General features: G+C 37.7%; 1 protein-coding gene across 1 annotated transcript in view; it reads right to left on the reverse strand.

Moving 5' to 3' along the window:
* Tut4 (terminal uridylyl transferase 4) overlaps window positions 1-13,438 on the reverse strand; it is a 115,869-nt gene that overhangs the window by 76,750 nt on the left and 25,681 nt on the right. Inside the window, 3 exon segments of the mRNA XM_052718330.1 lie at window positions 1,872-2,049; window positions 3,500-3,616; window positions 9,254-9,417. Coding sequence (XP_052574290.1) covers window positions 1,872-2,049; window positions 3,500-3,616; window positions 9,254-9,417 — 459 coding nt within the window.

Genomic DNA, 13,438 nt, shown 5'->3' on the forward strand with positions numbered 1-13,438 from the left:
AAATTGACATCCTTTCTAACTGAATGGGTATTATGGGTACAAGAATTATGGGTATAAGAACAAAGAATAAGAAAGAAAAAAAAAACCACTAGAAAAGTTCAGTGTTCAAATTCAAACAGTTCATTTAGAAACCAATCTAAGAATATTTAGCAAAAGTACTCATCTAGCAATGCTATGTCACAAAATGTATTATTTTAGAAGCTTATGTAAGAATCAACTTTTAAGAAAAGGATCATTCAGTACATATATATGCTTTTTCTTTTTTTTCATATGCTTTTTCAAAATACAAAGTGACTCCAAGTTAACTGATAATGCAAACTTAATACACAGAAAAACTTTGTTCTGATCTTTCTCAGACTATGCGTTATTTCAAAAACAAGGTGTACTTCCAAAAGACCACACCAAAGAGCAAGAAGTAACATGTGAAGCTGGTACTGACCAAGCAAGGTCAGTTCTTAAAAAATTAACATTCAGCTTCAGTTGTACACTTTTCAAACTTAAAAATATCTAAACATTATCTGTATCATTAAAATCATAAAAATGTAAGTCCTGTTTTTACAATAATACTGAATTACTTTTCAACCATTCTCATCAGTATTCAACTTAGGTACAAAAACATGAGAGAAATAACAGGAAATGAAATTCTATTTTTCCACTTCAAATTTCCAACATCTCTTTGGATGGTAAAAAGTTAAGTCTTAGCCGGGCGGTGGTGGCGCACGCCTTTAATCCCAGCACTCGGGAGGCAGAGGCAGGCGGATCTCTGTGAGTTCGAGGCCAGCCTGGGCTACCAAGTGAGTCCCAGAAAAGGCGCAAAGCTACACAGAGAAACCCTGTCTCGAAAAACCAAAAAAAAAAAAAAAAGTTAAGTCTTATTTAAGATACATTTACCTAAACATTAAAAAAAAAAAAAAAAGAAAAGATGGACAGCAATTTATACATGTGTAAACGTATACAGTAATAAACCTGAATTCATACTACCTTGAACCCAAAAATAAATTTTCTCTAAAGTCTTAACATAAACTAATTTTATCAGTAATACTCAGGGGCTAAAGAGATGGCTCAGCAGTTAATACTATTTGCTGCTCTTACAGTGGATCCAACTTCAGTTTCCCAGCAACCCCATCAGGAGACTCACAACCACAACTCCAGCTCTTAACACCTTCTTCTGGCCTCTGCAGGCACCTGGCATATGTGTGGCACACATACACATATAAATATTTTTATAATAAAACTCAATCTAAAAACAAAACAAAACAAAAATGATACTCATAAACCAATATAAAATATACCTGACCAATAAGAAATTACCTATGTTTGGCATTTTAAAAATCTTGTTCTCATACCACAAAATTATACAATTTTCTTTTTTTCTTAAAAGGGGATACTTTAATAAAAGCAGTTCCTAGAGAATGAGATGTTAAAGGTGCTTGCTGCCTGAGGAACTAAGGTGGATCCCAAACCACACATGGTGGAAGAAGTTGTCCTCTGATTCTGCACTTACATGCCAGGGCATACACATTCTCAAACACACACAAACAAAAAATTATGTACAAAAAAAAAAGGTCATTCCTAAGACACTCAAATTTGTCTACGTTTAAGAAGCAAAAAAAGCTGAGCAGTGGTGGCACATGCCTTTAATCCCAGCTCTTGGGAGGCAGAAGCAGGTATATCTCTGAGTTGGAGGCCAGCCTGGTCTATAACGTAAGTTCCAGGACAGCCAGGGCTATTACAGAGAGAAACCAAACAACCAACCAAAAAACCAAACAACCAAACAAAAAGATATACATTAAGAAATTTACCCTAGTTCAAGAGAAAGTAAGGGAAAACTTTGTGATTCTAATAATTAAATATGTAAAATGGTTCTGTACCTGGTAAATATGTCATTATAACCTTTGACATTTCCTCCACAATGTCCTGGCGGACTCTGAGGTCATCATCTGTTATTCCTTGCTCTTTTGCTAATTCAACAACTGCAATACTTAAAGCAGCCAGGTGAGCAGGGGAAGGAGATGGAAGAGATCGCAGTTCACTTTCTTCCTGTTTTTCCTGTTAATAGAATGTTTCACAACAATAACAAAGTTTCAATTTTAATGTCCTTAATATTTAAGAAAGAAGAATAGAAGTAACAAATATTCACCTTCTAAACATGAGAAATAAAACATGTAATAAGTGAAGCAAAGAAATACTTCTGCTTTTAGGACACAGGATTCAAGGAATAAAAGGTACAGCAAAGGAGTTTACTAGTAAGGTTTTTTTTTTTTAATAATTAAAAGGAATTTTCTGAAATTATAATTAAATAATTTGATTAATTTTTTAAAATCTGCTCTACTGGAACTGGAGAGAGAGCTCAGAGGTTAAGAGTGTGAACTGCTTTTGTAAAGGATCCCATTTCAGTTCCCAGCACCCACATCCAGTGGCTCACAACTACCTACATAACTCAAGCTCCAGGGGACCTGAAGCCCTCTCCTGGTCTCTGCTAGCTCCCACAGGGACCCATTATACACTTACTCACTTATAATTAAATAAATAAATAACCATTTTAAAAGAAGAACATAACATTTTAAAAATTGTTCTACTGTACTATTGGTATAAATTGTGAAAATCTACATCTAAAATTCCAGCACATTAAATGTTTGCTGTGAAGACTGCAGAGATAATATTCCTCTCATATATAGCTATTTTATGTTAAAATAGCAAGTACACATGTGTACTGTGGCATGTGTGCCCACGTACACAAAACAAATGATAGTAGACGTGAAAGAATTCTCAAAATAAAAATGTCTTTGGGGGCTAGAAAAATAGCTTAGTGGGTAAGAAAACTTGGTAAGCATGAAGACCTAAGTTCAGCTCCCAACACCGATGTAAAAAGCTAAGCATAGTTGAGCACACCAATGGAGACAGGAAGAATGTTAAGACTTCTTGGCTTGCAGGAATAACTCCAGTTTCAGTGAGAGACCTTATCTCAAAGGAATAAGGTAGAGACTGATAAAGCATGACATCCAGTCTTCCCAAGGCCTCAGTACAAGTGCAAGCACGTTCACCCCCCTACACACACAGACGCTCGCACACAGAGTATCTTTTAATAAATCACAACTCTGCTTTACACTGATTGTCCTGGAATTCCTTTCTGAGTTGAAGCCAAGGATCCAGTTTCACCTGAGCAGATGTCCCTTAAAACATTAAGGGGACTACTCAGGCTACTGTAGGTGGCAGTACAGAGCCAGGCCTGCTCTCTGCTGCTGCTGCTGCTGCTGCTGCTGCAAGATGGACAAACTGTACCTGACAGTTTTTATTTTATGAATCAATTTTCCTTAGCATCATCAAACTGGTTCCTAGAAGGTTCCTTCTAACCACTGGAGATAAGGAAGTTAATCACATCTTTTCAAGGCTATCATTTCAGTTACTTCATGCCTCATTATTAGATTTATAAGTTTAAAAATTACCTAATACACCTTTACAATTCAAAGAGTCAAGATTTTTAAAAGAGATAACTTACCAAAATATTTTTCTTATGTCGTTTTTCTTTTATATGTTTATGTGCTCCTTGGATGTTTTCAATGTGAATTAAGCAAAGTTTGCATAGATAACGGCAATTGGTATATTCTGGTGATCGCTGAAGAAATAAATTTTAAAATACACTTTCTCAGTAAATAAATAAATGACAGACTATATAAGTGAATAATCTGACTAACTGTAACAGGCCAAAATAGGTCCTGAGGAGCTGCTGACATAGCTGAGTGGTAGAACATATGCCTACCATGTGCTAGGACTCAGGTCAGACACCCTAACACCACAAGAAAGGAAACAAACAAGCACTGAAGAATATGTGTTTTAGTAAGTGACCAGTACCTAAAACTCAAGAGACAGCTAAATTTTTCATGTGTTTAGTAAGTAACCAATACCTAAACACTCAGGAGATAGCTGACTTTTTCATGTGTTTAGTAAGTAACCAGTACCTAAACAAGGTATAGACTAACAGAAATGGGTTAATTTAAGATAGAAGAACTAGATAACAAGAAGTCTGCCATGGCTATACAGTTTATAAGTAATATAAATCTCTCTGTGTTTACTTGGCTGCGGGACTGGCAGGTGAGAGAGATTTGTCCTGGCCATGGGCCAGGCAGGACCAGGAAAACTTCAGCTACATATGTGTTGTCTCAAAATAATAAAACAATAATTACTAAGCGTTTGCTAGGCACCAGACACTATGCTAGATGCTTCATATGTAAATTGTCATTTTAATTCTTAATAATCCAGGAAGATTAATAATATTTTCATTTTATAGATTTGAAAACCTGTATTTGGGACTTCACAGGGCTTCAATAATACTGAGCAGGAGATAATGAATTTCAGTTCATGCATATCTGAATCCGAAGCCAACAACCTTTTATAATAAAAAATTAATAAAAACAATCAATAGAATCAATAGATGCTGGTTTTAAAGCACTGTCTCTATTGCCTTAGATTAAAACTTCAGTAATACTTAGTATTTTGTTTCAGATTCATTTTCAATGTTCAGTGCAACTCCTGACAAAAGGGTTCTCTCACCTGGGAATACATATTCTTTCTTAAAAGATTTTATTTATTTGTATTTTATGTGTGTGAGCATTTTGCTTATAAGTATTTAAGTGTGCCTCATGTGTGCAGTGGCCCCAGAAAAGGGGGTCAAGATCCTCTAGAACTAGAGTTATAGGAAGTTGTGAGCCACAATTGTAGGTGCTAGGAACCAAACTCAGGTCCTTTATAAGGATAGCAAGTGTTCTTAAACACTGAGCCATCTCTCCAAACTCAACAAATGATGTTCTTTAAATAAGAAACTTGCATCAAATTAAACAACAGTCCTACCACAGATTACAAAAAAAACCCCTCAACATTTACAAAGTACTATTTACTAACTTTCAACTGTCAGGGTTCTCTATTTTACTGATAAAGGACTTAAATCTCAAGTATTAAATAATTTCCTAGAAGCAACAGCATATACATGACACACAATCTAGTTATTCTAATTTTGATCACATGAAAATTCCTTGAGATCAGTTAAGCCATTAAAAATTTTCTTACATTTCCAACTGCAACTATTCATTTACTGAACATTTTTTAAATTCTTGTATGTGAAACATTTTTCATGGAGTTGAACAGTGAACAAAACAAATTCCTGTCATTAAGAATTTACATTCCAGCCGGGCGGTGGTGGCGCACGCCTTTAATCCCAGCACTCGGGAAGCAGAGCCAGGCGGATCTCTGTGAGTTCGAGGCCAGCCTGGTCTCCAAAGCGAGTTCCAGGAAAGGCGCAATGCTACACAGAGAAACCCTGTCTCGAAAAACCAAAAAAAAAAAAAAAAAAAAAGAATTTACATTCTAGCCGGGCAGTGGTGGCGCACGCCTTTAATCCCAGCACTCGGGAGGCAGAGCCAGGCGGATCTCTGTGAGTTCGAGGCCAGCCTGGACTACCAAGTGAGTTCCAGAAAAGGCGCAAAGCTACACAGAGAAACCCTGTCTCGAAAAACCAAAAAAAAAAAAAAAAAAAAAAAAAAAGAAAAAAGAATTCACATTCTAGTACATGAAGATTAATAATAAAGGTAACATATAAATAAATAGGAATATAGATGAGAGAGGAGTTATTTTTTTTTTTTTTTTTTTGGTTTTTCGAGACAGGGTTTCTCTGTGTAGCTTTGCGCCTTTCCTGGGACTCGCTTTGGAGACCAGGCTGGCCTTGAACTCACAGAGATCCGCCTGGCTCTGCCTCCCGAGTGCTGGGATTAAAGGCTTGCGCCACCACCGCCCGGCGAGAGGAGTTATTTTTAAAACATGGTCACTACTTAAAGTCCTTTTTATACAGCGACTTAAAGGCAGTATAGGATTGGCTGTTCTAAGATATCTGAGCTATGTACTAGACTTCATGCAAAGAAAGAAACTAAGGTCCTGAGCCAACAATATAACTAAAATATTTATGAAACTACATAGTACAGTTCAAGACATATTTCAATGTCAAGTCATAAGAAGTAAAATTGTGACTGTTAATGTTGTCAACTTGACTTATTTGGGAAGCACCCAAAAGATAAGCAAATGTTGAATGGGTTGAGGAGTGGGGGCCTCTTTCCCCACCTCCTTCATTTGGGCTTCCACAATGTGAGTTGCTCTCCTTCACCACATCCTCTCTGTGATAAAGAACTGTAATCTCTGAAATTTTAAGCTAAAATATATGTTTTTCCCCTTTTTCTTGGGTACTGTCACAAGAACAAAATTTTTGATTAATACATTATAAAAACACTAGTATGACTAGTAACTGGGCCAGATCACAAAGTCCTAAGGATTCCTGTTTTCTCTGTAAGTATAAGAGAAAGCCTATAGAACATGTAAGGGAAAGCTTAACTATCTAAAAATATTTATGTTAAATTGGGCATGGTAGCACAAGCCTTTAATCCTAGTGCATGGGAGGCTGAGGCAACAGATCTCTATGAATCTGAGGCCAGCACAGTCTATATGGTGAGTTCCAGGCCAGTCAGAGCTATAAAAATAAGACTCCATTTCAAAAATAAAATAGAAAAAAAAAAACCATGCTCCCACCTAATATTTTTGTTCTTGTTGAGACAAGGTTTCACTGTGTGTCCTGGCTGGTCTAGAACTCCCTATACAGAACAGGCTGAACTTGAACTCAGAGATCCTCCCTGTACCTGCCTCCTTGGATTAAAAGTATAGTGGCTTTTTTTTTTTTTTTTTTTAAATACAAAGTCACAGGTGTCTCATGTTGTCCTCCAACTTATTATGTAGCTGTGGATGATCTTAAACTCCTGACTTTCCTACCTTCAACTCCTGAGAGATGGGATTAAAGGCATGAACCACCACACAGGGCTCAGTAATTAAGAGTGCCAGCTGCTCTTTCAGAGGACCTGGGATGGGTTCCTAGCATCTAAGACAGATGGCTCACAAGTACCTGTAACTACAGCTCCAGGGACTCCAATGCCCTCTACTGGCCTCCCACATGTACTGTACTCATGTACACAAACCATAATGAAAAAAATAAAAATTTTAAAAGGCATTCACCATCATATACAGATCTAATCTGCATTTTAAAAGAATCATTTGTTTTCTAAGCATAAGAGAGAAAAGACTCATTCATAATCATTACTATATTGCAATAATCCAGAAAAGAGGTAACAAAAGTGGCAGGGTAGTAAAAGTTGGATTTAGGAACTGAAAATATATATAGCTAATACCTAATAAAACTATGAACACTGATGAGGTCACCAAGGGAGAAATGAAATCAATGATATAAAATGTTAGTAGATGGAACGTGTAGAAATAAGAAAGGAAAAATAAAAGGCAAGGGAAACGGAAAGGAAAGAAAATAGAAATATTTTATGCAGACCATGCCATCTCTCTGGTATCCAGTCAACTCTGTCATCACAGCATGGAAGCAGCTATAGACTATATTAAGAAAATGAGCCGGGCGGTGGTGGCGCACGCCTTTAATCCCAGCACTCGGGAGGCAGAGCCAGGCGGATCTCTGTGAGTTCGAGGCCAGCCTGGTCTACAGAGTGAGATCCAGGAAAGGCGCAAAGCTACACAGAGAAACCCTGTCTCGAAAAACCAAAAACCAAAAACCAAAAAAAAAAAAAAAAAAAAAAAAAAAAAAAAAAAAAAAAAGAAAATGAGCACAGCTGTATCCTAGTTAACTGTTTATAAAAAAAAAAAAAGGGAGGTTATATGTATTTTGCCATATTCAAACAAAACAAGGGGAAGGGTGCTCCTGGCAGCACCAATTTACTTCAGAGAGGAGGATGGGAATCAAAGATACTCCATATGGAGTTATCTTCTTCTTGGCAAAAAATAGCCATTTGGGCAAGAAACTGTTCTTGCCTGGACTGATTGCATCGACTGGAAATGCAGGACCCATAGGAAGGTGACCAGTGAACTTTGTTTGGCAAAATGGTCCTTCAGGTTTCTGCTTCACAGAGGAAACTGCCAGACATTCTACAGGACACAGAGAGAAGTTACTGAGAGACTCTAGGCCTGTGGGCTGAAGACAGATCCCCCAACTTTATAGAGAACTTTAGATGACTGTCCAGGCTGCCATCTATCTCTGTCTACTCTTGCAAGACTCCCAAAAGTTGTTTGTGTCCTTCTCCTGCTTCTCAGGTAATATTATATCCTTCTGAGGTCTTTGATGTAGTTGAAGACTAGATAGTTATAATTATTTTAGCTATGATAAAAGATAAGATATAAAACCTTAGACTCACAAATATAGGATAGATAGAATTATCTCTTTTAATTTTGCCAAATACAAATAGATTAGATATTATAAATAAACTAGATATTGTAATTATAATTATTGCTTGATAATTGTTCTGTTATATGTAATTTTACTATGTTAAAGTCAAAACCTTTTTGAAAAAATGAAAAGGGGAAGTGCTGGAATTGCCTTTCTGTATGCTGTAAATCTGTGTTGCTCTGATTTGGTTGATTAAATAAAACGCTGATTGGCCAGTAGCCAGGCAGGAAGTATAGTGTAGACGGGATAAGGAGAGAGGAGAATTCTGGGAGGTGGAAGGCTGAGTTAGGAGACGCTGCCAGCATCTACAACCATGGCAAGCGAGATGTAAGATACCAACAAGCCACAAGCCACATGGCAACTTATAGATTAATAGGAATGGGCTAATTTAAGATATAAGAAGTAAGCCGGGCGGTGGTGGCGCACGCCTTTAATCCCAGCACTCGGGAGGCAGAGCCAGGCGGATCTCTGTGAGTTCGAGGCCAGCCTGGGCTACCAAGTGAGTTCCAGGAAAAGGCGCAAAGCTACACAGAGAAACCCTGTCTCGAAAAACCAAAAAAAAAAAAAAAAAAAAAAAAAGATATAAGAAGTAGATAGCAAGAAGCCTGAGTCATTAGGCCAAACAGTTTAAATAATATAAGCATCTGTGTGTTTATTTGGGTCTGAGTGTCTGGGGGTCTGAACGGGACTGGAGAAAACTCCAACTACAGAAGGGGGCTGGTCATAGGTTGCTAATGCCTACAATAACTAAAAGTCAACTTATATCAGGTGTGGTGGTATGCTTTTCATCTTAGCACTAAGAAGGCAGAGGTGGATAGATCTCTGAGCTTGTGGCCTGCCTGATCTACATAGTAAGTTCCAGGCCAGCTAAAACTACATAGTAATACCTGTCTCCAAAAGAAACATGAAGTGCTACACTCTGGAAAAAGTTATAAAGCATACAACTCCTCCCTCGATAACTAACATAACATAGCATACTTTTTCAAGTCGAAAGATGTGATCTCTTTCTAGGCGTTCTTCTGCTTGTTTCAAGCCTAGCCTCTGCTCAGGTGTCAATGCGGATTCATCTATCACAGTGGCATTTTCTAAATAGTCCATCTCAGAAGAATTTTCTTTATTAGATTCTTCACTCTTCATTTTACCTACAAAATAAGCAATCATTAAATCAGTTATCATCATGTTGGCAGTGGTGGTGCACACCTTTAATCCCAGCACTCAGGAGGCAGAGCCAGGCAGATCTCTGAGTTCAAAGTCAACCTGGTCTACAGAGTGAGTTCCAGGACAGCCAGGGCTACACAAAGAAATCTTGTCTCGAAAAACAAAACAACAACAAGAACAAATATCAGTTATTATCACTAAAAATTTTAAATTTAAAAAACATTTAACTATGGGGGGAATTCTTCCCTTCTATTTAACTTGGTTGTACAAGTTATTGGAGTATGTTAAAATATATATATAAGATATATGCATGGTGAGCTCATGCGATAACTTAGTGAGTAAGGATAACTGACACTAAGCCTGATGACCTGAGTTCAATCCCCAGGATTCATATGGCAGAAGAAAATATACTCCCACAAATTGTCCTCGGGTCTCCACAAATGCTATGTGCACACCTAAACATACAATAAATGAATAAATGTAACATTTTTTAGAAAGCAGTGCTAAGGGACTGAAGAGACAGATGGCTTAGCAATTAAGTGCATTGGTGGTAGGTGGGCGTGATGGTATACCTCTTCAATCTCAGCAGTGGGTAGGCAGAGACAGGTAGAGCTGAGTTCAAGGCCAACTGTATAGACAGTTAAGGCTACAGAGAAAGACCCTGTCACAAAGGGAAAAAAAAGGAAAAGAAAAAGCATCAACATCTACATGACAGTTTACAACTATCTGTAACTCCTGTCCCAAGGGGATCTAATGCCTTCTCGCCTCCATCTACATCAGGCAAATAAATAAATAAAAATAAAAAATAAAAAAAATGATACACAGATGTACATGCAGGCAAACACATAAACACAAAGTAATTTTTAAAAATTTTAAACCAGTGCTCGGTCAATCAGTAAAATACCTCTATCATATTCAAAAGCCAACTACTTAATTTATAGAGAAGTCCTGACAGTCAATCCCACCTTTGGTTAGTTGATTTTGAGGGAGGTAGGGACAGAGAGAGCTTGCGTGCATGCATGTGTGTTTTAAAATATTAAAGCTCTAATTTTCTAAACAAAGAAGAAATCGTATTTAGAAGTGGTACATTTCCTACCAAAGGGCATAGGACTGTCTAGAATAAAAAGCAAACTCTTAAATAACAATGTTTTAAGAAGGGGAGTGGAGAGAGCTCAGTGGTTAAGAGGAATTGTTACTCTTGTATAGACTCAGGTTTAGTTCCCAAGCACCCACATGGCAACTAACAGTCTGCAACTTCAGCTGCAGAGGACGCTGGTTTTTGGGGGCGATGCACATACATGGTGCACAGACATACACACAGGCAAAAGATACATACACATAAAATTAAATTAAAATAAATCTGTTTGTTTATTTATGTATTTGTTTGTTTTTGAGACAACGTCTCTTTACCTAGCCCTGGTTGTCCTGGAACTCACTTTGTAGACCTAGTTGGCCTCAAACTCAAACTCAGAGATCTGCTTGGTTGAACCACTACCAGGCTCAGTAATTTTTTTTTTTTTTTTTTTTGGTTTTTCAAGACAGGATTTCTCTGTGTAGTTTGTGCCTTTCCTGGAACTCACTTTGTAGACCAGGCTGGCCTCAAACTCACAGAGATCCGCCTGCCTCTGCCTCCCAAGTGCTGGTATTAAAGGCGTGCGCCACCACTACCCGGCAATAAATCTTTTTTTTAAAGAATGCTATAAAAACACAAATATTCAAATGTTACTAGGTAAGTGCCATGGTTTTTCCCTAAGAAATGGTCTCTTGGGACTAAAGAGAGGGCTTATCAGTTAAAAAAAACTGGCTGCTCTTCTAGAGGTCCCAGGATCAATTTCCAGCACCCACATGGCAGCTAACACTGCCTGTAATTCCAGTTCCTAAGGATCTGACGACACCCTTTCTTCCAGCCTCCACAGGCACCAGGCACACATGTGGTGCACAGACACACATGCAGACAAAACACCCACACACATAAAACTATTTCTATTTTTAAAAGAGAATAAGGAAAGTTCACACTATTTAGCCCCAGGCTGCTTGAATGCACAGAGATCGGCCTGCTTCTGCCTTCTGAGTGCAACATCACAATTGGCAAACACTGATGCACTATGTGGTATGTGGAATTATCTCTTAATATTTGGGAAATTTTTAGTGACTTTTATTATGGAACTATGAAAAACAAAATCTAGTTTATTTCTATAGTTCATGAAACAGATCAGTAACAAGACAGTGTAACAATACAACCCTCTTTTTAAAAAAAAAAATGTATAACTTCCCCTACATGACTATCAACTAACAATAGCAAATCCCATAAAATTATCATTTCTATCACAATAATTGAAAAAGACTACCTAGTACTTTTTTTTTTTTTTTTTTTTTTTTAGCCTCTCAAGTACTGGGAATAAAGACACTGGCCACAATTCCTGGCTATATAGCACTTTTTAAAAGAAGGAAATAGGACAGGGCCTGGTGGAGCACACATTTAATAACAGAGTTCAAGAGGAAGAAACAGGTGGATCTCTACAAGTTTGAGGCCAGCTAGGTCTACATAGCAAATTCCAAGAGAGCCAAGGCTACGTAGTGAGACCCTAAGTCAAAAACAGGGCATGTACTGCTCTTCCAGAGGACCAGGTTTTAATTCCCAATGCCCACACTGGGCAACTCACAACCACCTATAATGCCAGTTTAAAGAGATCAAAGGCCTCTGACTTCCTTGGGTACCCACACTCATATGCACAGACATATATAAAACTAAACATAAAATAGGGATGGAAAAATGACTCAGTGGTTAAGAGCACTTAACAGCTCTTGCAGAAAACTCAGGTTTGGTTACCAGCACCCACACCAGCTTACTCAATTTCCAAGGGATCTGATACCCTCTGACCTCCATAGGTACCTTCAGGCACATGGTGCACAAAAATTCAAGCAGGCACATATCCATACCTAAATAAATAATCTCATTTTCTAAAATCAACATTAAAATAAATAGTAGGCAAAATGCCCCAAACTATGTTCCATAGATTGCAAGAATTTGATAAATGTGACTACACTTATAAACAAGAAGTATAGAAAATGCCTATCCATATAAAGTCTTGTATATGAATGTTTATATGATTAATAGTTGGCAGTGAACAGAAGATGGTAATAAACAGTGAATACCAATATATACAGTGTTTCCTGGAGGCATGATTGAAAATAAGGTGGTGTAAGTCTTTAATCCCAGCACTTGGGAGGTAGAGGCAAGCAGATCTCTGTGAGTTTGAGGCCAGCCTAGTCTACAGAGTGAGTTTCAGGACAGCCAGAGATACTCACCCACCCACCCACTCCCCCAAAAAAAGAAAAGAAAAGAAGGAATTAGATAATGGTGATATCTGTGTGACTCTAAATATACTAAAAAGGGTAACTTCTGGTCTTGTGGTGACACATGCCTTTAATCCTAGCACTCTCTGTGAGTTCAAGGCCAGCCTGGTCTATAAAGTGAGTTCTAGGACAGCCAGGGCTGTTATACAGAGAAAACCTGTCTTGGAAAAAAAAGAAGAAGAAAGAAAAGGAAGGCTCAGTGAGGGTCAAGTACTTGCCATGCATGCCTAGCAAAATGAGTTCCATCCTCAAAACCCACCTAAAGGTAGAAAGAGGGAAAAAAGTTGTCCTCTGATTGCTACAAACATACCATGTGATACACCTCCACATATACACATATCATACATATACTATAATAATAAATTTAAATAAAAATAGGGGAGCTGGCAAGATGGCTCAGAGGTTAAAAGCACTGGCTGGGTCCAGAGGTCCTGAGTTCAATTCCCAGCAACCACATGGTGGCTCACAACCATCTGTAATGAGATCTGGTGCCCTCTTCTGGTGTTATGCACTGTATACATAATAAATAAACCTTAACCAAAAAAAAAAAAAAAGAATGAGTTTTTGAAAAAAAAAAAAAAAGGTTAGAAGAGCCAGCTATATGGTTATCTAGGGGACAAGTATTCATAGAGGGAAAAGCAAATGCAA

The sequence above is a fragment of the Peromyscus californicus genome, unplaced genomic scaffold (assembly GCF_007827085.1).
Source record: "Peromyscus californicus insignis strain IS unplaced genomic scaffold, ASM782708v3 Scaffold_5__1_contigs__length_169319896, whole genome shotgun sequence".
NCBI classification, from domain to species: domain Eukaryota; kingdom Metazoa; phylum Chordata; class Mammalia; order Rodentia; family Cricetidae; genus Peromyscus; species Peromyscus californicus.